Genomic DNA, 27134 nt, shown 5'->3' on the forward strand with positions numbered 1-27134 from the left:
ACAGCCTCACCTGGAAGGGCTGGTTCAGAAGCCTTAAGTCTACCTGTTTTCTAACTGGAAAATACCTCCCCTCCCCCGGCACTCCCACAGCAGACAGTGGCTGCCATGGGAGACACACTGACTGTATCACCTTCAGCAAGTCACCGCACCTCTGGGATTGGGCTTCCCATCTGTAAGGAGTACCTTCTTTCAGAGCAGTGGTTCTCAGCCTTCTGGCCCTTTAAATACAGTCCTCATGTTGTGACCCAACCATACAATTATTTGCGTTGCTACTTCATAACTGTAATGTTGCTACTGTTATGAATCGTCATGTAAATATCTGATGTGCAGGATGGTCTTAGGCGACCCCTGTGAAAGGGTCGTTCGACCGTCAACGGGGTCGCGACCCACAGGTTGGGAACTGCTGTTATAGAGTTTTTGCAATAAATTAAATAAGAAAACACGAGGTGAAGTACCTAGCAATATACATGAATTCAACAAACGATAGCTTCCTTTCAGTCCTCCATTACACATTTCTGCCCTGTTAGTGATTCTGTGTTTCTGCCATTGTTCTCCTCACCCAACATGCAAACACATGTGCACCCGTGATTACAAACTCCACGTATGTAGAGCTGGGTTTTATTCATCTTTGTAGTCTCATAGCACCTAATTCTGTGGCTTGTACATACATAGAAAACACTAAAAATACCTGCTGAAAACAAGTAATTAGTATATCAAACACATCTAAAACGTTTAAAACTACAAATGCTAGAGCCAGAAAACCAGATGGCTTTTTATTTTTAAGAGGTAAGAATTAACAATTAAAGCAGCAGATAGCATTTCTCAGAGAGCAACAATCTAATTACAAACAGGTACATCAAAGCCCCAAGTCGCTGCGAACGCAGCTGCAGAGGGCGAGCGCTTCAGTCAAACGGTCAATCCGTGACTTTCCCGCAGCCTCAATTCTCATTACCTTCCAGTCTTTGAATCTCCTCAGCTGTCACTTCCAGTGTTTGATCTGACAAGGAAGCAACCTGGATGACCTGAGAGAAAAAGGAATGAAATGTGGAGATGGGTCTATGTTTGTTTGTCTTTAAACAGAGGCAAGCCTGTCTTTTACAAAAGATAGGGAACATCAAAGATCTCTTGTTTTAAGAAACTGTCAGTGTCCTCAACTAGAGGCTAACACTCGGCCTCCTTACTCCGGGAGTGGTCATTACACTGCAGAGGACCTTCCAGAAGAAAAGGGTTCACTTAAGACACTGCACAATAAGCTTCAAAGGCCAAAAGGGTAACTTAGGACAAGAAATATGAATAAGAATACCTAGCAATATACATGAAACCACGCAGATGTATATTCTGGTTCCAACATAACATGTTATTACTTTTTTTAAAAAAAACTTTATTGTTGAAAGTATTACATATGTTACACTTTTTTAACATGTTATTTCTTAAAAATGCAATACTTATAATAACAAATTGTATCAGCAATTCTTCATGCAAGGAAGAAATAAATGTAATTATGAGTACATTGATTATAGCATTGTATACCTATATAGATTTTTTTTTTTATCCTCACCTGAGGGTATTTTTCCATTGATTTTTTTTATTTCATTTTAGAGAGAGTGGAAGGGAGAGGGAGAGACAGACAGACAGAAACGTCAATGTGAGAAGAGACGACTCGATTGGTTGCCAACCCGGGACGCTTCAGTCCGCAGGCTCTATCCACTGAGCCAAACTGGCTAGGGCCTTACATATAGATTTTGAAGCAGTTTTTAAAATTTAGCTCATAAGACCCAAGATCCATCTTGAGTTACATCAATGGAACTCTTGTTTGGGTACCAGAGAGACACTTGGTCCGTAATTTTCAAATGAAAGGATAAAGTGACTTTCCCAAAGTAAAAAAATAGCCCAAGAAAGGCTTGGAAAAAGAACTCAGTCATCGAAGGGCGATCACCTGGTTTACACAGAGAAAAATGTCCAAACAATCCAGAGTCCAGAACTCTAGATTCTAAATATTAAATTAAATGGACAAGGAAAAAAAACAAAACCTAAACCACAAATTTGATGATTTAAAAGTAGAATGCACATTTTACTTTATAAAATTCTTATCAAAGAAGAGAGAAAAATTTCACACCATCCTCCAATGAATATACACATCATATACCAATTAATTCTCTCACCGGTAAAATATAAATAAACAAGAAGAAACCCCCTGCAAATATTACCTAGAATCAAATTTAGAGATACTCACATAAAGCAGCACAAATTAGACAAGTTTTACTCCAGTGGGAGATTATTAAACTTACCAGCTGGGCAAAGGTGGTAACTTTTAGTCTCTTGAAAAGCTCATCTTTTTTGTATCTGTAATCTGAAAAGCACAAATATTTTTCTAGGTTTATTTTGCTTCCTCAGAGGTATTCATTCTTTCTAATCACCAAGTTATATGGTATATTTCTCAAGTTATTTATGTGCTTTTACATACCTTACCTCATTTAGTCCTCATGATATCCTCAAAATTAACAGTGGTCAGTATTATATAATTTCTTCATCCCCCGCCCACCCCCCCCCCCCTTTGCTTGGGCCAGTAGAAAGCCTATAATTGAATAGCCACCACTTTGTGTCTAGAGACTTTATCCCTTGCCTTTATGTTATTAGTCTACCATTTTTCTGTTACCATGCTATGGCTGTACTTTGGCCATATTGTACCACATTTTTGTAAACTGCTTTAAACTATTTTCAGAACAAAAGGAAACAAATCTGCATTTTATAAACAGGACAGAGACCCTTAGGCGGAGTGGCCCCAGGTCAACCCTGACCTGAAAAGAGGAGTTCCTTCCGGAGGTTACAAACTATGCTGGAGACACAGGACAACACTTTCTCCCCAACCCCAGGCACAATGCTGGGCACAGAGTGCTGACGGCTGGTGACCATCTTTTGTGTCAGTTTCTCTTCACCTCCACTTCAATAAAAAGCAACCTGTTCAACAGGTTTGCAAGATGAAAAAGGTCTGGAGATCTACTGTACAACAAAGCGAATATACTTAGCACTACTGAACGGTACACTTAACAATGGTTAAGAGAGTACATTTTATGGTATGTGCTTTTCACAATTAAAGTAAAAAATCAACCTAAAACATCAACATGTACTCAAGTGCTATCTGTACAGTCTGAGGCATAACTCCTCCAATGAGGGTACCCCTGTAATTGTGATAATAATCCCATGTAGCACATTAAACAGTTTTTTAAAAATTTCAGCCAGTATCACTTTATCCAATCTCTGCCCCAGAGAGGCATGCTAACAGTTAGCTTCCTTAAACTTTTCTGAAAGTGACTGTCCATTCTGAAGTTCTCAGCATTGACCTTCCTCCCACTCTTACCCTTTACTCCTTTCCTCTTTTAGGTGTTTATATTGGAGCCCAGGGCTCCTTAAAGACTATGTCATTACTTCAGAATTACTAAAGGTCAGTTAGCTGGGTAATTACTGTGCCCTTCATTGCACAAAGGCTCGTAAGCCAAGACTCCTAGCAACAAAGGAAAGGATTAAGATATTTAAGACTGTTTACCTGGTGTACTAATCATTTCTATGAATTTTCCAAAAAACCAGCACAGACCGGATAGTTATTTCGGAGGATAATGTTTGCTTGATTTTTCAAACACCTTATGACTCAGAGTCAGGAAATATTACCTTAAAAACTTCATCAAGATTCTTGTCTTACAGGGAATTAAAGTTTTGCTGTTCTAAAATGTCTTAAAGAGAGCAATTTGGCGTATAACTGACCATTATTTCTAGAAAATTCTTAGAACAACTTCTTCTGGATACAAGGTAACAAACCTAGATGCAAACCAGCTTCTAAGACCCACCAGGATGTAGACTCACATAGGCTGACCACAAGCAATAATAAGTGCAACTGAATCGCCACCAACCCGTCCACCAAAAGTCACTTATTTAAATCAAAATGGTGATACACCAGACAATGAAAATAGTCAAGCGCTTTCAAGCAGTTTGCACCGTGCCATTTATCTACCGATATTCTTTCTGTATAGTCCCATAGTTTGAAATACTCTCCAATTCTTCACATTCTAAGTACATTAAAACCCCCTTTAACTTTGTTGAATTACCTCAAACAAAACACCGGTCCAGCTGACTTCTAATGATTGGCACTTCTAGTGCCCTCTCACACGCACTAGCAATCCCACTGCACATTTGAGCCTCAGCTCTACATACCTGGTTCTGGTTTAGAAGAGCAGCCATCACTAGGACTTTCTGACATTATTACTCAGAGATAAAAAGATCAAACTAGACGTTGTACAGTAAGTTTTAAAGTTTATAAAAAGGATGGCTTGGAAAGCTCTGTCAGCCTGTCCTCGCGAACAGAGCTTTAAGAATGGAGCTTCTGCTACTGGTAGCTTCTCCCAACTCCGCGATGGAGACAATGAACCCGAGTTTCAGATATGCTATCAAGTTTTGCTTCTCCAGTAAGTCTGGAAGCTCAGCCTGTCTCTCTCGAGTTACTGGAAGGACAGAGACCTAACTATCTAGGATGTTTCACACTGGGTCCAACTAGTGTCATCTAACCACCAGAAGCCAAGAATACGCTTTGTAAGTGGTCAATAGACACAGAGTGTCTGTTCTCCCCAGGCAGAGTTGAAAGAATATTCAGATTACAAAGGAATTCTGCGTTTTCAGGGTTTTGTTAAAACACGTTATTAGCAAAGGGAAGTTGGGCTCACAGTGGAAGACAAATCAAAGGAAGTAACAGAACAAGGTTTGTGATTTCACAGAAAGACAGGGCATCTGAGGTAATCCGAGAAAAGTGATGGGGCTAGGGTGTCACGAAACAAGGCAATATTCTCCTCCCTTTGACCCAAAAGAACATCTCCAACAGAAAATGGGATAAGAGAAGGAAATATCGTTCAAAATGTAGATCCCAAACCAGGATCTGAAGTAATTCTAGTCAGGGAGTCAGCACCAAGTGTGTGAAACCAGGTGAGAGGAGCCTCCTGTTTTACGAAAAGGAAGCCCACAACTTCTAAAGAGAAAAGCATTTCCAAGGACTCCCTTCCAGAGGCATTTCTTTGGGGAGAAAAGCTCCATTTAAAGTTTAGATATTAAAGAAACCAAACTGTGTTTTTTAAGAAATGTTTTAAACCGGGTTTCCGCAATCTGGGTGGAACAAGGCATGTTTAGGGGACAAATTCTGGTGTGGACATGTGAGCTTTTCTACTCAGCTGCAAATGGATAGGAGGTGAGAGAGACTACACACCGAATTCGAAGCAGGCCAGCCGGACGGTCCTGCCATGGATGAACTAAGGCGACAATAATGCAGCCCAGGTGAGTAAACAAGATTTTTTTCATAGCTTAAAATTTTAATATATCCTTAAAATACATACGTATACAATATAAAGTGCAAAATAATGTATAAGCTATATACAGAATGAATAAGAAGGAAATAAAAGGCCCCTGGGACATTACACATCAGGAAACAAATGTCTCCAGCAGGAGTCCTATAGCTCACGCAGGCAAACAGCAGAGTCAGCAGAAAGCTGCTCCAGAGTCCACATCTATTATCTGGGGTTTCTCAGCAATTCAAAAGGAACAGAAACATTATCATTTAAATTAAAAGGCCTGCTGTGTAAAAACAAAGTTCTCTGAATTCTGGATTTGTAGTAATCTCTTCCCAGAAGATGTATGTTACCAGAGCCAACTTCTGAACTGTTATCTGAGCGAGTCCCTCTTCCCTCACGTTAGCTAAATACTCCCCTCGCACTGTGTTCCACTGGAGATAGGCGCAAATCCGTCTTAGGACGTAGATGTTTCTGCTTCTTCTTTAATTCTGGCCTTGATGTGTACATTTTACATCTGTTTTGGACACAGACTGAAAAATTATGATTTTGTACAAGAGGAAAACACTCAGTGACTAGTGGCATATCTTTGCAGAAGATTAGTTTTTAAAAAGAATGTTCATGAAATATGATTTTTAATTAAAAGAAAGCAGACGGCAATGAATTTATAATGTATAACATCGCTTTAAGAATAAGCTCTTTCTCATATCTCCCAGGCTTTCATGAGTACTAATTTATACTCAAAAGAGTGTTATGAAATAAGACATTATTACTCCTATCTCAGGTATAGAGAAAGGAGGAAAGATTAAGTACCTTGAAAAAGGCTAAGAAGACCGTAGAACAATGAAACTAAAGTGCAGGTTCTCGCTGCTCACGCTGCATTCCTACATTAACACCTCCTCTGAGGTCTAAGTCAGGCACAACTCGACCCACAAGCCACGATCCTAGCAGCTAACCAGGAAGGTACTGTGCTTCCCACATCTCCCCAGCCACCTGCCAGGGGACTCCCCTAGCTCTCCGTGTGTGTCAGCTATAGAGCACGATTAGGGTTGTTAATAACCAACTTATGGAACTACTACAGGGTCCCATTATGCCAGCCCATCAATAATAGTGCTACTTACTTTTTTTGATCTCTTCTAGCTTCTCAATGTATTTAGTCATACTGTTACCTAAAACGAGAATAAAGATTTTAGATATGTTTTTAATGGAAGGAAATTAGTAACACTGTGAAAACAAAATGGAGTGCAAGTATTCCCTAAGCCTTCCTATCCTGTTCTTACAGAATAACAGGAGGCAAATGGGCCACGCATAGTAATAATCTTTTTTGAATTATACAGCATCATTAAAAGATGATGAATCATGGGAAATGTTTGGTAAAATGTGTTAAGTTGGGGTGCACACCCAACAAACATTAAGAAGTCCCTGGCAGTAAAGATGATCATTTTATGTAATTTTTTTCCTTTTTGAGTCAAGGCTTTCCTCCTTTTACTCCCTCCATAATCTTTATGTGGAAGAAAGAAAGAAAGGAGAAAGAGAGGCAATGATCTTCAAATGTCCAAAATGTGCCGTTGTGGCTACCCAAGCAACCCTTTCCTCCCCACTTAAGTCTTGTGGTTTCCCTCTTTCCTGAACTTGGCCTTCCTCTATTCATGCTGATGTTGCAGCCTGAACTAGACCACACAGTCTGTACACTGGAATTCACGGTGGATTTGATTTGTTGAGAAATAACAGCAGATTCCCACAGTGTGGAGAGACCCCGGCCCTCACGTTTTATAGCCTGGTTCTATAATACTAACTTCCAGCCAAGGTGGGCTGGAGAGTTTTCGTACATTAAAACTGGGCCAGGATCATTCTGGTTTCTGAATGAACTACAGTCTGGTTCTCAAGCCAGAGGTGATTTTCACTGGACATGCTTTCATTTGATTCGAGTCAATAGAGCAAGCTCTATCTGGCACCTAAAAGGTATAGCAAAGAGGGGAAAACATGCAAAATAATTTATTTCTAAAATTGTGCTCCTAACTTTTAAACCTTGAGAGGAGCCCAACTTCAGATAACAAAATGCTTTTCAATTAATGGCAAGAACTACTGTTTTTAAGGATTATTCTGAATTTCTCTTCATGGTTAAGTCAGAAGCAGAGAAAGAAAAGTCTTGCTCTGAAACCCAAAATTCATTTTCAAAGATAACTTATGTCATTTGTTATCATTCATCATGAAATTAAATTCCGCTGAACTAAATTTTTTTTTTTTCATCTGAAGACACACACTCTCTGGGATCTGGACTCGGTGTGCAGTCTTAGAGCCGGAGTCTCTCCTCCAAAGCTCAGAGACAGAATTGCCTGCGCCTTCTCAAGAGACGCAGAAGAGACTCACATGGCACCAAAGAGGAGGATTAGAATCAAACAAGATCTTTTCTAGGTTCTTCAGGCTTGGACTGACTCGAGACGTGACCAGCTTTCCAGAGTGGAAACCATGATTCGCCCCAGACACATATCCCTCCCTCTCCCTGCGACTCTGAACTCAGGTGGGAGCCGGTGTGGTCAACGCAGTGGGGGAAGACGACAGGGCAAACAGTGTGCTGCTCAGCACCCCACAATCTCATTCTTGAACTATTTTACATAACAGCTTTTGGTTCTGTGTCCCCAAGTCCCCAGCAGTCGCATGTTGCTGGCATGCAGGTTTTTTTGGCCAGGGCAGCTTCAGACGGTCTCAGCAGAATACCAAGGCACAAAGGAAGAGTCTTGACTTGTCCCGACACAGCAAGTGAATGACTAGATTAACAAAGTGGTCCTTTGTTCATCTAATATGGCTCACTAAAACACATTGCTTCTCTAGCTGTAATGTTTTAAAAACACGATTTAACTGTGAGGTAAATACGTAGGAAGTGTTACTTCCTTAACAGAAGCAGGTGGGAAGCATTTCATGCTCTAAATCCCCCAAGGCATGCTATGCATGGGAAATAATAGCCAACCTTATTCTATAGTCTTCATTATTAAAACATTGCATTTCCTGCCCTTGCTGGTTTGGATAGAGCATCGCCTGTGGACTGAAGGGTCCCGGGTTCGATTTCGGTCACGGGCACATAGCTGGGTTGCAGGCTCCATCGGGGCACATGCGGGAGGCAACCAATCTATTGTCTCTCTCACATCAATGTTTCTCTCTCTGTCTTTCTCCCTCCCTTCCTCTCACTCTAAATATCAATGGAAAAATATCCTTGGGTGAGGATTAACAAACAAAACAAAACAAGCCACACTGCATTTTCACTAACAGTCAATCATCAACATTTTCAGAGTATTTACACAGCAATTCATCTTTGTACCAACAGTGCCTCACAACAAGCTGTCACTCCCACTGTTTGTTTCTCCCAGTACAGGAAAAGGCAGGGAAACAAAGTCTTTCGCTCAGGTAAACAAAAGTTTGGCAAAATTAAGAACAAATCTAAGAGGGCCATTGAGAAGAAGCTGTTTTCACTAAAGATATTCATTCTATCCACGTAGGAAGAAAAAAAAAGAAAATGGTGGATTTCTGCATTGTCCCAGTTGGAGAACTGAGACAGCAGGATGGCTGACTGATCGACACAAAGTTCCCTCACAGCGACTTCAGAAGGTATGGAAAGTAGTATTCTACCCCTCCAACTAATTAGCTTATCTTACCAGATCTTATTTCATCTGAAAATAGTTTTTTGACTACCCTTTAAAGAGACTAGAAATAAAACAATTCTATAATTGATTAACTTGTAAACATCTTTGTTTTATCCAAGAGTAAGGAGCCTAAAGGAATATCAGCAAACCAGTTTTTAAAAGAATTGAAATTACAGTTTGTGTGTGGGGGGGGGAGGTTGGGGGTTAATGGGGGGGATGAAGACACATTTATAATACCTTAACTAATAATAATAATAAATAAATAAATAAATAAATAAATATAGCCCAGAATATTAGATAGGATAGTCAACAAGACATACTCAGTTTTTGCTGAAGGTGAAAATAAAATAATGAGACAACAACAACAACAAAAAAAGAATTGAAATTACAATTATTGCACGACAAATTTTCTTAGACAAGATTTTGATTTAAGAAAAAAAAAGTCAGTGGCTCCCCATTGCTTACTGCCTAAAATTTAAACTCCTTGTTCTAGTGCTGAAGGCACCAATATCTTGCCAACCACTTCAATCTTGTCTTAATTCCAAACTTGACAAAAATCTCTGTTAGTCTTGGATTCTTGAACATGTCACCTTGTCCATGTAATCATAACAGCTCACCAGGCTGGGAGGGACTTTTCCATCCTCCGCACTTGGCTTTCCACTCACAGGCATTTATCATTTCACTGACTTATTTGTGTGCAAGTCTTATCTACCTTATTACTGGGGAAGCCAAGGACTATTTACACACACACACACACACACACACACACACACACGAAGAGAATCTCTCTCTCTCCCATTGTTTAGCACAGGAGGCACTAAAAGATACCTGAAGAAGCCTCACGAGTTATTTTTATAATGCAAATAATCATACCACAATCTGGTTTGAGTTTTGTATACCCGCTTTTCTTTAAATGTACAACCTGACTTATACGCAGTGTCTGTTATATACTACCTATACGACCCATATTGTTTCAGGAGTCAGGTAACCTAGAAATGTATAAGGTGGTATTTAGTTTCTACTTACTTTACAACTTAAGTAAAAACAAAAGATATATTTATAAACTTTTTCAATTTGAACCAAGAGAAAGAGACAACCCAACTATATCAACAGCGTTATGCAAAGATAGAGCAGAGTCGATGAACTAAGCGACTCATTCAGTATATTTTTTCCTTTCTTTTCCGATAATTTAATAACATTATTTGCACTAAGCCAGTAAGAAAAGCAAGTGATTTTGAGCAGCAGTAATCTAAAGTAAGATTTATAAGGCAGACCCGGTTGCTAAGAGACAACTCCATTGCTTTATTTTTCTTCAATATTCCCCTCCTCTATGGAGAAGTTCTTTTGGCTCAGAAGGAGCAGAAAGCGTGAAAAGAGGCACAGTGGTCCTTTGTTAATCTCAATAAGTTATACGAGTGTATAGTGCTTTCTGGTTTGTAAAAGGCTTTCACATACATTTCTTCCTTTGACATAAGAAACAGAATTAAAAACTGAAAAAGATGAAGAGTACCTAGACTGTAATGAGTTTGACTGCTACAGATCAAGGCTATTAGCAAAAATTCAGGAAAAGTAGACTAAAGAAAATACTAGTTTGTGCAGAGATAATAAAAGTAAGGTGAATAAAAAAAAAATAAGGCTAGGAAACACTGAATGGAGAAGGCTACAGAATTTTAGAGAGCTCAAGAAATTTGAAATTAGACCGAAAATGGAGTGAAATGAGGGGATAATACAAGCAATGAAAGAGTGTAGGAGACTAACAAAGGGGGAGCCCTGTGGCTTGGAAAGTGTTCCTTAATCAGCCTGCGGTGCTGCAGAGCAGAAACACAGAGAGGGTGCTTGAGAATAAACGAGAACCCTGCAGTGGAAACTGAACAAAACGCCGCCAGGGATTTCATCGGAAGCATAATCCATTCATGGTACAGTCTGGCAATGCTGGGGAGCTGGTAAGATACACCCAGGCACCTATGGAACAAAAGAAATATTTGAAGTTCAAAATAATTCTGATATTCCCAGCCATGGCTATACACTGGTGTTTGAGTTTATAAGAGAAGTAGAATCAGGAGTATAGACATAAAAAACAATCTTTACCAAGGAAGAAGGCATCAGTCTTTGAAGAACTCAGTAGCCAACGATTTGGGTGAAGACAGGAGATATCAGGAAATCCTTGATTTCTTGTGATTATCTCTGAATTACTCATTGTTTGGTAAGGAAAGATGAAAGACCTACCTATTTAGCCTAGAAATGAGAAATGCTCACTCATTCCTGTGCCTGTTTCTATGGCTCTGATGGCAGAGCTTAAAAACATACCACAGACGGGAATTCTGTACTCTCACTTGGGCTACAAGGTCACTCTTGTGTTTTCTTAACCAGGTGTCCTCACCCTTTTCACCTTATGGCATACAGATAGGTGATAATATCTGGACAGAACACGGGTTTGCATTGTCTCAGGCTCTGATGGCTCCCAAGAGGGCTAAAGGGATCTGTAGTATACTTGGCATATAATACACAGGCCACTATGCTGAATACACAGGGAGGTAAGTCATAAAAACGCATAGAAAAAAATTAAAACCTTTTCCCTAAATTGTCTTTAAAACAATTTAATTTGAAACAACAAAAGAAATTGAACACTAGAATAAAACGACTCTCCCACACTAAGTTAAACTAAACTTTGAGGTTTTTTTTTTAAATATATTTTATTGATTTTTTACAGAGAGAAAGGGAGAGAGATAGAGAGTTAGAAACATCGATGAGAGAGAAACATCGAGCAGCTGCCTCTTGCACATCTCCTACTGGGGATGTGCCCGCAAGCCAGGTACATGCCCTTGACCGGAATCGAACCTGGGACCTTTCAGTCCGCAGGCCGACGCTCTATTCACTGAGCCAAACCGGTTTCGGCTAAACTTTGAGTTTTAAGCAATGAAGCACACTTTGGTCCTTCCAAAGCCATTAAAAACAAGTTTGGGAGACATTTACTTACAGGAAGATGAGGTGGATGTATTTTTCTCTACTCCTCTAGCTAAATACAACAAAAACCCTTGATGACCCCCAAAAAGGGAGAAAATATTTGCAAATCCTATTTCTGATTAGGGTCCAGAATCCAGAGAATACAAAATAACGCTTATAACTCAACAATTAAGAGAAAAATAACCCACAATTTAAAAATGGGCAAATGGTTTGAATAGCCCCGTTTCCACAGGAGATATACAAATGCTAATAAGCACATAAAAAGGTGCTCAACATCACTAGTCATTAGGGAAATGCAAATCAAAACCACAATGAGATAACACTTCACACCTACAACCATGACTGTGATCAAAATGATGGACAATAAAACATTTTTGAGGATGTGGAGAAAACAGAGCCCTCCTGCATTGCAGCTGCTTTGGAAAACAGTTTGGCAGTTCCTAAAAGAAGTAAACACAGAGGTAACATAGGACCCATTATTCAACTCCTCGGTATGTAACCTAGAGAACTGAAAGCATATGTTCACACAAAAACTTGTATCCTAATGTTCATAGCAGCATTGTGGCCAAAAAGTCTAAATGAACCGAATGTCCACTAACTGATGAGTGGATAAGCAAAATGTGGACTAGCTACACAAAACACTATTTGGCCATAGGATGGAATAAAGCACTGACACATGCTACAACAACACTGACCCTTGAAACACTGATGCTAAGCGAGAGAAGCCAGGTATAAAAGACCACATATTGTTGAGCTGGTGTGGCTCAGTGGTTGAACGTCGATCCATGAATCAGGAGGTCACAGTTTGATTTGCGATGAGGGCACATACCCGGGGTTGCTGGCTCGATCCCCATTACAGGGAGTGCAGGAGGCAGCTGATCAATAATTCTTTCTCATCACTGATGTTTCTATCCTTCTCTCCCTCTCCCTGATATCAGTAGAAAGAATATATGCACCCCTATGTTCATAGCAGCACAATTTACAATAGCTAAGACCTGGAAACAGCCCAAGTGCCCATCAGAGGACAAGTGGGTACATGTATAACATGGAATACTATGCAGCAGTAAAAAAGAAGAATCTCTTACCCTTTGAGACAGCATGGAGGGACCTGGAGAGTATGACTGAGCGAAATAAGTCAGTCAGAGAAAGACAGGTATCACATGATCTCACTCATGTGTGGAATCTAATTAACAAAATAAACTGATGAATGGAGTGTTTCTAAAGACATGAAAGCATGGAACAGAGTGTGGAATCCCAGAGGGAAGGCAGGGAGGGTAGATGGGTGAGAGGTAATCAACCAAAGACCTTGTATACATATATGCATAACCCATGGACACAGACAATAGGGTGCTGAAGGCCTGGAGTGGGGAGTGGGGGTGATCTGGAGGGAGTCTATGAGGGGAAGAAAAGGGACATATGTAATATTTGCAACAATAAATATTAAAAAAGAAAAAGAATTATACACTATGACTACGTGAGATTTATCCCATGGATACAAAACTAGTATAATATTGAAAATCCACTATATTAACAAGTTAAAGGGAAAACAATCACATGATTATATTAATTGATGCAGTAAAAGCATTTAGTAAAATTCAACAGTCATTCATGATAGAAACTCTCAGAAAAACAGCCATAGGAGGCAATTTCCTTGACCTAATATAGCTAACACTACACTTAATGATGAAAGAGTAAATACTTTTCCCCTAAGGCTGGGAAAAGACAAGGATGTCTACTCTTTTCACTTTTATGTGACATAGTGCTGTTACTTCTAGCCAGCGTGATAAGGCAGCAATAAAAAATGAAAAGTGTACAGACTGGAAAGGAAGAAATAAAACTGTTCCTTTAGTAGACGACATGATTGTCTACACAGGAAAGCCCAAGGAATCTACAACCTTCCCAGTTTCCCCCAAAAACACTTATACCGAAATGCCTCCTGTACCTAAAAAATGTGAGTTCTGCAAGGTCCCGGATACAAAATAAATATACAAAATAAACATAATAAACACTTAGACACCAGAATTTAAAATATAGGGCCATTTACAATTGTTCAAAAAATTACATACTTAGGTGTAAATGTAACAGACCATGTACAGGATTTATATCCTGAAAACTATTTAATGCTGATGAATTAAATCAAAGAAGGTGTAAATAAATGGAGAGACATAGTATATTAATGAACTGGAAGATTTTAACATACCAAGATGTCAATTCTCCCCAAATGAATATACATAGGTTTAATGCAACTACTATTAAAATCATAGTAATATTATTGTAGGTGTAAACAAGATTATTCTAAAATTTACATGGAAAAGCAAAGGAATTAAGATAGCTACAATAATTTTGTAAAGAAAAGTAAAGTGGGAGTAATCAGCAACCAAGTTTAAGTATCTAATTTACGATGTAGCTGCAGTAATCAGGCCTGTGTGGTGCTGGCAGAGGAACAGACATATAGGTCAATGGAACAGAACGGAGAACTCAGAAATAGATCCATATAAATATGCCCAACCGGTTTTTGACAAAGATGAACATGCAATTCAATGGAGGAAAGGTCATCTTTTTAACAAATGGTGCTAGAGCAACTGAGCATCCAGAGCAAAACGTTAATCTCACTCTAAGCCACATATCTCACACAGAAATTACCTGAAAATGTATCATGGACTTAAATGTAAAACTTAAAGCTATATAACTTTTAGAAAAAAAGCATAATAGAAGCTCTCTGGGATCTAGGCTAGGCAAAAAGTTCTTAGACTTGACAGCAAAGCATGACCCAAAAAGGAAACATTAAAACTGCACTTTCCCCAAGTTAAAAACTTTAGCTTTTTTAAAGACCCTGTTAGGAGGATGAAAAGACAGGCTACAGGGTGGGAGGAAGTATTTGCAAAGCATGTATCCAACAAAGGACTGGCCAGGATACATAAGGAACCCTCAAAACTCAACAATTAAAAAGCAAACAATTCAGTTAGAACATAGGCAAAAGCCAGGAACACACATTTCACTGAAGAAGATAGACCAATGGTAAATCAGTGCATGAAGAGATGCACAACATCATTAGCCATTAGGGAAATGCAAATCACAGCCATAATGATATGCCCCTGCATATCTGTCAGAATGGCTAAAGTAAAAAACCAAATAAATGCCGGTAAGGATGTGGAGAAATTGGATCACTCAGACATTGCTGGTGGGAATATAAAATGGTCCAGCCACTCTGGAAAATAGTTTGGCAGTTTCTTAAAAAAACACAACGGCAACTACCATACAACCCAGCAATTGTACTTCTGGGCATTTATCCCAGAGAAATGAAGACTTATATTCACACAAAAATCTGTTCACAAATGTATACATCAACTTTATTTGTAATAGTCAAAAGGTGGAGACGATCCAATCCTCCTTCAACAAGCAACGGTTATACTGTAGTATACCATGGTATAACTACTCAGCAACAAGAAGGAACAAACTACTAATAAATGCAAAAACTTGGATAGACCACCAAAGAATTATGCTGAGCGAAAAAGCCAATCCGAAAAGTTGCATATTGTATGATTCCATTTATACAGCATTTGTGAAAGGACAAAATTCTAGAAATGGAGAACAGATTAGTGGTTGCCATGGTTAGGGAGGAGGTGAGGGTGGAAAGCAGAAGTGGCTTTAAAAGAGCAGCATGAAGGATCCTTGTGGTGATGGATATGTTCTGTATCTAGTCTATAAACATCAATGTCAATATCATGGTTGTGATTTTGCAGTATCATTTCCCAAGATGTTACCATGGGAAACTGAGTCAAGGATACATGGAATCTCTCTAAATCATTTCTTATAATTCCATATGACTCTATAATTACCTCAAAATGGAAAGTTTAATTAGCAAAACACTAGCTTAAAATGTCAGGATAGCCTTGGCCGGTGTGGGTCAGTGTTTAGACCATCGGCCCACCCACCAAAGGGTCTCGGGTTCGATTTCCAGTCAAGGGTACATAACGGGGTTGCAGGTTCAATCTAAGGCCCTGGTTGGGGGGTGTGTGGGAGGCAACCAATCGATGTGTCTCTCTCATCTCTCTCTCTCACTCTCTCTCCCTCTCTCTCCCTTCCTTCCACTCTCTCTAGAAATCAATGGAAAAATATCCTCAGGTGAGGATCAACAACAACAACAACAACAACAATCTCAGAATATAAAAGGATATAGGTAATCACTATGTGTTATAAAAAAGATATTTAAAAAACTGAAATTAATTTCAGGTATCATTATACTGAGTCAAATTTTGGTTATGAATTGAGAAACTGAGGAGAAAGAAATGGATTTTCATTGGAATTTCGGTTCAATTTCTAATAGACAAAGATATAAAGCTACACACAAATATATATTTTTTGGGGGAAAAAAAGCCTCAGCTCTGGGGAAAAATTAGGACAGTTCACAGGACTGAAATAATACACAGGATTTTGCACCAGTTCTCCAACATCCACTTCCTCATCCTGCATACAAATCCCTGTCCTAGCTTCTTTACTGAACTTCATGTAAATCACACGATCTCTGTGCCACAATTTCCTGCTTCTCAATAACAGATAATATTTTTTTTACCTCCCATCAAACAGGATATTTGCAAGGAAATATCTGTACAGCACGGAAATGTTTGAAAGAAAGATCCCCAGAAATTGTATCTGCAAATGGGTTCATTTAAAGCATTTAACTCTATTTTATGTGAGGAAACATGTACAGTGTGAGATAATGATTTTGAAGGAGACTGGAAAAAGACAAAGACAAAATGAATGAGATTTAAACAAAGTTGACATCCCAATTTATTTTCTCAGTTGTCTTCAGGTTACTGGTGGAATGTTCAGTATTCTAAAGGCATGCAGTGCCCCAATCTACTAGCGAAACCATCTTAATAGGATGGATTTTCCACAGCAGGCTTTAAAAGTTTGAAAAAAAACTAAACAAATAAACAACAAAAATCTCACAAGGCTGCAAATCCACAAGGGGCCTGGTGAAAAATGTTAACAGCATGGAAATAAGCAGTAATACACTCAAATTTCATTTTACCTGAATTGCAGCACTAATTTAATTTTGTCTGGTATTTCAGTTACTCATTCAAGTCTGTCTGCCTCCACTTGAATCTAAGCTCTTTGATTGCAAAAAATCACGATTCACACTCATCTTTCTAGTCCCATAGGCCATAATTTTGCATGGAGCCGGAACTCTGCAAATACCAAATTGATCAAAGGTACACAAGTATAATCTATTACTCCCAGTCTAAAGAAACATACTTGAGGTGTCCCCAAATAGAAGCTGACCATCTGATATTTATTAGCCTCAGCCCTGCAACTTACTGAACAATGTTTTCATCAATTTCTCAATTTATAATAAGCTAATCCTGTGAATGGAATTGTGGCTGACAATCTGAAAAACAGGTATCAAAAACAAGTCCCTGAGCCCAGAAAGACATCAAACAAGACAGTGGGAAACTTTTAGCTGCTTCTTGTCAATAATAAGCTTTTGAATTTTTAAAGTTTTAATTTTTTAATCTTTACTCACCGGTGTCCAGTCTTGACTTGACATGCTGATACTTTGGGTTTTGTGGTATCCTTTTGGTCAGATACTAAAAAAAAATTTAAAAATTCACAATACATTGGGTTAATGTACTGTAAAGATAAGGGTGGCAAAGTTAGGAAAGAGTCAGTTACTTAAAAAATAGAACAAATACTACAATTTCATCGAATTTATCGGTAGAAAGAGGTCCAACAATCTCTTCAAGATAGGACTTATGTGCTATAGCATCTCTACAGGTGAAGATGGCTGTCTTGTTTCTATCAAAACATTTGCATATTTTGCCAAAATAATCTCATAGCAGTATGTAAAAAAAGGACTCGGGAAAAAGGCTCTTAAAATCATTTCTGACATTGAGCCAAAATTGGTCCCTAATTTCCATCCAGTCCACTGTTGCAACCCAGGATAAGCCACCCGCCTCTGCCTCAAGAAATCAGTTAAACCAACTCAAGGCAGCTCTCTTGTTCTTCTTAATTTTACTCTTGGTATGATGACTTGTAGGCCATCTCCTCTGGAGACCCTCTTATATCCACATCTCTCCTGAAAAGGGGGCACATGGACCCAGACCTGAGCACAGCGCCCAGATGTTGTCAGGCCGGACCGGGTTGGCAGGCCTCTCCTGCTGCCTGCCTGGAGTCCGCGGCTCCACAGATGTCACTACGATGGCAGCTGCTCGCGGTGCAGCTGGGGCACATCCGGGCTTGGGGTAAGTTTATGGCCAGCAAAGATGCCTATCATGGGTCTCCCTTGTCCTGTACTCTGGCAGTGAACTCTGAATCCAAGCTCAGGATACTGACCCACATTAAATTTTAGTGACATTTTCAAAAGCCATGGACTGAGGAAAGGCTGATGAATAAGGACATTACAGAATATAGCTTGCTTGATCAGGCTTTTTTTCTGGCCTGCAAGTATGAAAACCGTATGTTCAGTCATAGGTAGCTGTGGAATATGAAGTTAAACCGGGTAATATACCTTTCCAGCTTCATCTTCCGCCACACCCACATGTTGCCAAGTTAAAGTTGCCTGAGTGTTCCCCAAAATGTGCCACATTCATTTGGGTCTCCAGTCTCAGCAAATGTCCGCCTAGGATGCCTTTTCTCAGACAAAACTTCACTTCCTCTATAAGCTGTCCCAGGTGGAATTAGGCACTTTCTTTTCTCCCTCCCTCCCAGAATATGGACACCCTGTACCACTGTTTACAACTCGGCCTTCTTCTCTAGGCTAGGATTTCCTTGAAGGCAGGGACAATAACTTACTCAAATTTGTATTCACCCAGGACTTAATAATCAATCAATAAATGAATATATAGAATGAGGACTGTATTATCACAACTACCTGGTGGTTCCTTAGATGAGAACATCAAACTTTAAAACCTGTATCACTTGCCCTTGAAAATGTAGGTAACTACAGCATTTAGTTAATGACTCAAAACTACCATCTGCTATTTTAACACTTGAAAAGAAAGAAAGAAAAAAACCCTCAAAATAAAGATTGGTCCTTTACTATTATTAAAAAACTCACTGACATTACCTGTTTTTCATTTCACCCTAGGTAAGTAAAACCTTCGCCATGGATGTGTTTGTGGGACCCCTGAACTATTTTACCCTGAAAGATTTCTCCAGTTGATCAGTCACCTGCCGTCTAGAAGAAAAAGGGACTCTAATGCCAATTTCACCTCCTTCCTAAATGAAGATGGAGAAGATTCTTTCCTTCCTTTTTTTTTTTTTTTGAGAAAACTTTTAAGTGAAAGAAAATATTCAAAGACTAAAAAGAGGGACTTTAGGACAAGTTCCCAGAGGCAGACAATACCACAGCAAAACAAAACAAAAAACCCAAAAGCAAACAAACAAACAAAAAAAACAGAAAACATGTGCCTGGTAAATTGAGTCAAGAAAAGCTAATACTTGCCCTGCTAATTTGGTTCAGTGGATAGAGCATCGGCCTGGGGACTAAAAGGTCCTGGGTTCGATTCTGGTCAAGGGCACATGCCCAGGTTGCGGGCTTGATTCTCAGTGGCGACATGCAGGAGGCAGCCGATCTATGGATTCTCTCTCATCGTTGGTGTTTCTATCTCCCTCTCCCTTCCCCTCTGAAATCGATAAAAAAAAAAACGTATTTTTTTTTTAAAAAAAGAAAAGCTAATACTGGAACTCAGTTATCTTAGGTTAGAAATTTTCTTTTTTTCTATTTTGCTCTCCGTATTTTTATAATTTCTATATGCTATTTCCTGTTTTTACTTTTGTTTTGTTTTTTCCCTAGTTGCCTAGCAAAGCTTCTTTTGAAAAATTCCAGGCTCGTCTCTGCTGAACTAAGGGGATTTGTCCATACCTAAGCCAACATAGCTAAGAAGTGAGGGTGCCTCTGGGGACCAGGTGTGGTGGCAGCAGAATGATGGGGGGAGTGCGGACAGCTGCAGTCACGGAGCCCCCGCCCCCGGTTTCCCCTTACACAGCCTAATGAGAAATCCATACGCTGCAGCAGGAAAATGTAGTATTTCTTCTCATTTTCCTATTTTGGTCCAACTTCTTGTTCCTGACTTTCTAGCACCAATCGCAACGTAAAAGTATTTGTGCTCCGCTCTAAGCAGAGCGCTGTGGGTTTTATGGAGCTGCCATACTTTTTTCATTAAAATTCTTGCTTTGGGGTGACTGTTTCTTGACCTACTGACCAACTGGCTTTTTTTCAATTACATAAACAGGATGGGATGGCGGAAAGTGAAAGAACTGAAAAAGAAGCTGTTTCAAGGAAAACCATTCATTCAAAAAAGCCGTATTGGGTGCCAACCATTCATTCAGTCGACATTTACTGGGTGCCTTCTAGGAGTAAACCACTGTGCGGAGGACACAGAGGTAAAAAACACATTCTCAGCCATCCAGCTCTGCCTGATGCTGGAAAGGAAGGCGAGTGAACAGATGCCACACGGCACGAAAAACAAGGAGAGAGAAGCTGAGGGTGCGACAGGAGTACGTAAAATTAGCCCCTAAACCAGACCAAGAGTAAAGAAGTGTTTCCTGAGGGTGAAATCTGAGGGCTGAGTCCATTAGCTAAACTCAAGGAGTAGTGGGTGGGAGCGACAGGGGAGACAGAGAGGCTGAGAAGGTTCATGTCTGTGGTATTATAACAGGCTCTCTGAGGGCAGCCATAGGGGGCAACATGGGGTCAGATGCGGTTGGAGAGACACACAGGGACAGATCACAACGGACTTGTATCCACGCTAGGAAACCCGGATGTTATCCTATAGGTAACTGGTTCTCAGACAAGTGCACTTTTCTCCCCCCACCCCAGGGACAACTGTCAATGTTTAGAAACATTTTAGGGTGTCAGACTGGGTGGTGGGTGGGTTACAGTTGCTTACTGGCTGTGCACTCCTGAGCAACTTACTGAGACTCAGTTTCTCCATCTTTATTTTCTATTTTTAAAAAAATATATTTTTATTGATTTCAGAGAGGAAAAGAGAAGAAGAGAGAGATAGAAACATCAATGATGAGGGAGAATTATTGATTGGCTGCCTCTTGCATTCCCCCTACTGGGGATTGAGCCTGCCACCTGAGCATGTACCCTGACTGGGAATCGAACCATGACCTCCTGGTTCATGGATTGATTCTCAACCACTGAGCTACACTGGCTGGGCACCAATCACATTTTTAATTTTGTGTTGTTATTGTCAATTCTCACCAGAGAATATTTTTTCCATTGTTTTTTGGAGAAAGTGCAAGAGAGGGAGAGAGACACATTGGCTGGTTGCCTCCCACATGAGGGTGGGAGCGAATAGGAAACCCAGGTTACATGCCTTTGACCAGGAATCGAACCTGGACCCTTCAGTGTGCAGCCTGTCTCTAACCACTGAGCATACCAGCCAGGGTCCAATCACATTTTAAGTTTCCTACACGAAAACATAAATTAACAATGTAGGGATAAAAGAAGACTGAAAACATTGATACAGACTGAATTGTGTCCCCCAAAATTCATACATTGAAATCCCAATCCCCTATATAACTGTATTTGGAGACAGAGCCTTTAGGAAGTAAAGTTAAATGAGGTCATAAGGGTGGACATGTTCTTATAAAGAGAAACACCAAAGAACCTGCTCCTTTCCCATCCCTGCACACAGAAAGAAGAGGTCATGTGAGCACATCTGCAAGCCAGAAGAGAGCTCTCACCAGAAACTACATTGGCTAGCACTTTGACCTTAACCTTCCCAGCCTCCCAAACTATGAGGGAAAAATTTCTGTTGTATAAGCCACTGGGTGTGTGGTATTCTGTTATGGCAGCTCAAGCTTACTAATACAAACATCTCCAACAAAACAAAAAGAAAATAGCAATATGGAGGAAACTGAGGCTATGAAGGGGAAAAATATGTAAAAACACTATTAGAGGAATGAAAACACATCCGCACATGAACTTGTACAGTCATGTGCCACTTAACAATGAGGATACATTCTGAGAAATACACAGGCGATTTTGTCATTGTGAAATCTAGATGAACAGCCTACTACATACCTAGGCTATATAGTATGCAGTATATACCATCGTTGTATATACTCAGTATGTAAGCTTACATACAACCCAAGAACTGTACTCCTAGACACCTATCCCAGAGAAATGAAAATTAACATCACACAAAGAACTATACTGAAAAGTTCATATCTTTATTTGTAATAGCCCCAAACTGAAAGCAGCCAAATATCCCACAATAGCTGAATGGTTAAATAAACTGTTATACATCCAAACCACAGAATACTAATCAGCAATAAAAAGGAATGATATTGCTACAAGCAACAACTTGGATGCATCTCAAGGGCATTATTCTAGTGGGGAAAAGCCAATCTCAAAAGGTCACATACTACTTGATTCCATTTATGCAATACTCTTAAAATTACAAATTGAAGAAATGGAGAACACATTAGTGGTTGGCAGGGGTTAGGATAATGAGGGGGGAGAAAGTGGATGTGACGAGGAAGGGGTAGTATAAGGGAGATATTGTAGTAATGGGATAGTTCTGTATCTTGATTGCAAAATCTACACACGTGCAAATCTTGATTACTAGTATATTAAATCTACAATGTGATAAAAAGACTAGAACTATACACACATAGTACAAACACCAATTTTCTGGTTTAATATTGTACTATATTTATGTAAAATATAATCATTGGGGGAAACTGGGTGAAGGGCATATGGGATTACTTGGTACTATTTTTGCAAATTCCTGTGAATCTGCATTTATATAAAAACAAGAGTTTTTATAAAGGATATCAGAGTCCAAAACAGAGCTCTTAAGGATTAAAAACTCAATAGAAGGATTGGAAGATAAAGTTAAACAAATCTCCCAAAAAGAGCAAAAAGACAAAGATGTGGTTAGCCAAAGAACATATATGCACAGCTAATGGACAAGACAACAGTGTGGTGAAGGCCAGGGTGGGGAGGGTGGGGTGGTAGTAGTGGTGGTAGGGGGCTGGGTGGTGGTGGGCAAAGAGGGGAAAAATGGAGGGGGGGGGGCATCTGTAATAATGTCATCAACAACAAAGGAGATACAATCTTTAAAAATCTGAGACCCAGTCATATAGAAGCAGCAACAAAATAATGAATTCAAGAAAGAGAGGATGGAGAAAACAGGAGGGAGAAAGTCAACAACAAAATAATTCAAGAAAACTTCATGGAACAGAAAGACACACGTTTCTGGTACCGAACAATATGGATGAACACAGAGCAAGGAATACCTTTGTGAAAGATCATAACCCTGTAGAAGATTCTACAAGTTTCCAGAGAGGAAAAATCAAGTCCCATGCAAAGGAACAGAACGGCTTTGGACTTCTCCCACAGCAACACTGGAAGCTAGAAGATCACAATGCAATGTTTTCAAAATGTGGATGGAGTTCCAACCAACAATTCTATACTCAACCAGACGTTCAGGCAAGTACATGTGAAGGTAGCGGACTAACATTTTTAGACAGGCCCAACATCTTAGGCATAAATAAAAAATATATATTTCTTTCTTATGCACTTCCAAGAAACTACAGGAAACGGTGCTCCGCTAAAACAAGAGAGGAAGCTGGACGTCTTCCTTCAGGACACAAATGTATCATCACACATCCCCGCTCCTCCTGCCGTCCTTTCACCCACATTCCTGATCCCGTTAGCACGGCATCGGCACCAATGAGGAGCCCAAGCTGGGAGCCTACCGTCCATCACTCTCTCGTTTCTCAAAACGAATGATGAGGTCTTGATGATTTTACCCCCTAAATATTTCTCTCAATTCTGTCCCTCATGCTGTGGCCTTTCAGGGGTTCTCAACCTTCCTGATGCCGCGACCCTTTCATACAGTTCCTCATGTTGTGGGGATCCCCAACCATAAAATTATTTTCGTTGCTACTTCATAACTGTAATTTTGCTACTGTTATGAATCGTCATGTAAAAATCTGATATGCAGGATGTATTTTCATTGTTCGCGACCCACAGGTTGAGAACCGCTGCTTAGGTTTATAACATCATAACCACCCAACCCGTTTCCTCAGGCCCAGACCTGGGCTCCTCAGATCCATTCTCCACAAGGTGTCCCAACCACGGCCTGAAATGCAAATCAGATCACATCACTCTTTACTTTAAAAGGCTTCCTGGATTCTGGCCGGCAGACAAGAGAAACATATGGCAGCCTGACTGCCGCTCTCCACACCTCCCTCCCTCATCTCCGTGGTAGCGATCATTCAGCAGTGATGGCGAACCTTTTGAGCTCGGCGTGTCAGCATTTTGAAAAACCCTAACTTAACTCTGGTGCCGTGTCACATATAGAAATTTTTTGATATTTGCAACCATAGTAAAACAAAGACTTATATTTTTGATATTTATTTTATATATTTAAATGCCATTTAACAAAGAAAAATCAACCCAAAAAAATGAGTTCGCGTGTCACCTCTGACACGCGTGTCATCGGTCCGCCATCACTGTCATACAGAATCCATCCTGGCACTCACCTGCAGAGCCTGAGCTCAGCCTCACAACGTTGTCAACATCGCTCATAGGCATCCACCATGAGATGAAAATAAAATAAATTGCAGTAAGAAAGGCCAGGAAGTTTAGCAAGGCACAGAAGGCCCTTCCGGACTTGCCGCCTGGGCTCTGCAGGGACCTGCCCACTGCCTGTTTCACACCTTCTGCCAAGCGCTCGCTGTCCCACCTGCAGTGCTTCTTCGCCTGGCGCATCCCCTGGCCGGTTCCGGCCACTCCAGCGCCCTTCTGTCCCTCCGAGCGGGCCTATCGTCCCCTTGGGCTCTCTTACATGTTGTTCCCCAACCACATTGCATCCAATTCTGTTTACAAGTCTCCCTCGCTCGACTGAACTCATTACAGGACCAAGGCCTTGACTTACTGTCTTTGCATTTCTAGCTCCTACTCCAAGGTGGGAGTCCAGTGAACACGAGTGGAAATTAAATAGACAAACGCAGCAGGGCAGTAGGGGCTGAACAGACAAGAAAGTAAAAGGTGCTGTGGGGTGGGGGCAAGACGAATGTCATAGTTTGCGCCCTTTCCAGAAGGCTTGGCCTGCTTATGGCTGCTCTTTCTGTATCCCCCTAAGGCAGTGGTTCTCAACCTTCCTGATGCCGCGACCCTTTCATACAGTTCCTCATGTTGTGGTGACCCCCAACCACAAAATTATTGTCGTGGCTACTTCATAACTGTAATCTTGCTACTGTTATGAATCGTCATGTAAAGATCTGATAAGCAGGATGTATTTTCATTGTTACAAATTGAACATAATTAAAGCATAGTGATTAATCACAAAAACAATATGTAATGATATATGTGTTTTCCGATGGTCTTAGGCGACCCCTGTGAAAGGGTCGTTCGACCCCCAAAGGGGTCGCGACCCACAGGTTGAGAACCGCTGCCATAATGAGACGTGATAGCTGCTTTTGATGGTGTTCCTTAGTGTTTGGGCTGCAGTGGCACGTTCCTCATGTTTTGTATCTGCCGCTCCTAGATTGCAAGCCCTTTGCGGGAAGGGGCTGTGTCTTTCGTTATGCACTTCGCTCCTCTCGGCAACAAATACCGGCGTGCAGAGAGCAAGGGGTGAGCAAGGGCGGGATGGGGGCCCAGCGCGGGAGGAAAGCCTGGGCTCCGCGCCCCCGGCCGCCCCGCCTCCTTTCCCCCTCCAGACCCCTCCTCACGCCGGCCGCTTCCCGCCTTGCGGGCGGCGGAAGTCGCCGGCTGCTCTTCCCTGCCCACGTGGAGCCTTTTCCGGTGCGCCCGCCCCCTCCGCCTCTCCGATCCGGACCTGGCCCTCACCTCAGGATTCCCAATGTGCCTCCGGACAGACATATTGGCGCCAACCGACCACGATCAGGGTTCTAGCCTCACCGGTTGCCTCTAACCCTAACTTCCTACCCCTACAATCTCCGCTCAGCCGCCTCCCTACAAACTCTTCTCCGATTGGCTTGCCTTCCTCGGCCAGCCAATGGAGGCCCCGTTTACTACCTCCTTGCAGGGTCTAGGCAGGAGATGCTACTCCAATGGTTGCCATGGGCAACGCGGGACGCCGGCTGCCAAGGCCTTTTGTGCTCTCGGCTGGGCCCCACGGGCTGGAGCGGTAGCGCGGGAAGAGGGGCGCGGGGGAGGGGCTGGCTGGCGCCTGCACGGGGGCGACTGCGCAGATGCGGGGGCGGGGGGTTTGAGGAGAAGGGGAGCAGGGGCTGGAAAGTGGGGAGGGAGATGGTGTTGGTAAGGGAAACAAGCGTTCTAGCAAATGTGGAAGAACAAATACGGTTTAAGACACACACACCACCACCACCCATAAGGCCATTTCAAGCATCTGGGCTACTTCCACCATAGGGAACAGATAAGGGACAGGACTGTTCAGCAGGGGTGGAAATCTGTAGCTTATTATTTTCAGGTTAAGTTAATATGCAAATTATGCAAAATAACGTGTAAATACAGTAATTAGTGTTGCTTTAAAAGCTTTTAGCTAGCTAGAGAACGGCAGCCTTAATTGCAAAGTACACACACCATCCTGTGATTCATGATTCATTTAACAAATATTTAATAAGCACCTTATGAGAAAAGCTGCAGAAGGTTTTGTGGAGGATGGGAGGATGACTAAAACCCAATCCCGTTGTCATGGAAACCATTGTGACTCCTGCCATCAGCCACCACCTGTTCTTATTCCAGATCTGAAAATTAAGTCCTAGCACCTTTATAAAACAATCACACACAGTTTGACTTGGCTCCCCAATGTCCCACCAAATCCATCAAAATTATTGTTTCCTTTTACATGGGAGGAACAACACAGTAACTCTTTGTTCTTTGCTCTAAGTTGTTTTTTCAGGGACGGGAGAAATGTTACTCTGAACTGTTCATATTCCTGGCTCTCTGTGAATAACAGCGTCCATGTGAGCTATTTTAGGATCTGTGTAGATGACCCATTCAACAGTATGGCCTCACAGGCCCTGTCTTCTCAAACACTTGGGCATGCCACCCTGAGGGCCACACCTTGAATCGTGTTGTCACAGGTGGGTGACCCTAGGAGCTTACACTGCCTGTAGCTGTCTCTTGCCTTTTCAAGCTTCTTACTGAGTTTTGTCAGAACTTCTCTCGTGTTCTCCAGTCCTCCAACTAGAATAAGGAAGAGTTCAAGGCTTGCAAAAAATTGGAAGGGGAGCAGTGGGGAGGATATTT

The 27134-nt window shown here is 41.0% G+C and overlaps 1 protein-coding gene across 1 annotated transcript in view; it reads right to left on the reverse strand.

The window, feature by feature from the left end:
* The window catches only part of CEP41 (centrosomal protein 41), a 38590-nt gene extending 12719 nt beyond the window's left edge, over nt 1-25871 (reverse strand). The window contains exons 1-5 of the mRNA XM_081102111.1: nt 25749-25871; nt 17454-17517; nt 6446-6493; nt 2289-2350; nt 953-1022 (exon numbers count right to left, since the gene is read on the reverse strand). Of these exons, the coding sequence (XP_080958237.1) occupies nt 953-1022; nt 2289-2350; nt 6446-6493; nt 17454-17517; nt 25749-25781 (277 nt within the window). The 5' untranslated portion in view covers nt 25782-25871. The remainder of the gene's footprint in view (nt 1-952; nt 1023-2288; nt 2351-6445; nt 6494-17453; nt 17518-25748) is intronic.
* Nucleotides 25872-27134: the final 1263 nt, after the last annotated feature.

This window comes from Myotis nattereri (assembly GCF_964212035.1).
Source record: "Myotis nattereri genome assembly, chromosome: 11".
NCBI lineage: Eukaryota > Metazoa > Chordata > Mammalia > Chiroptera > Vespertilionidae > Myotis > Myotis nattereri.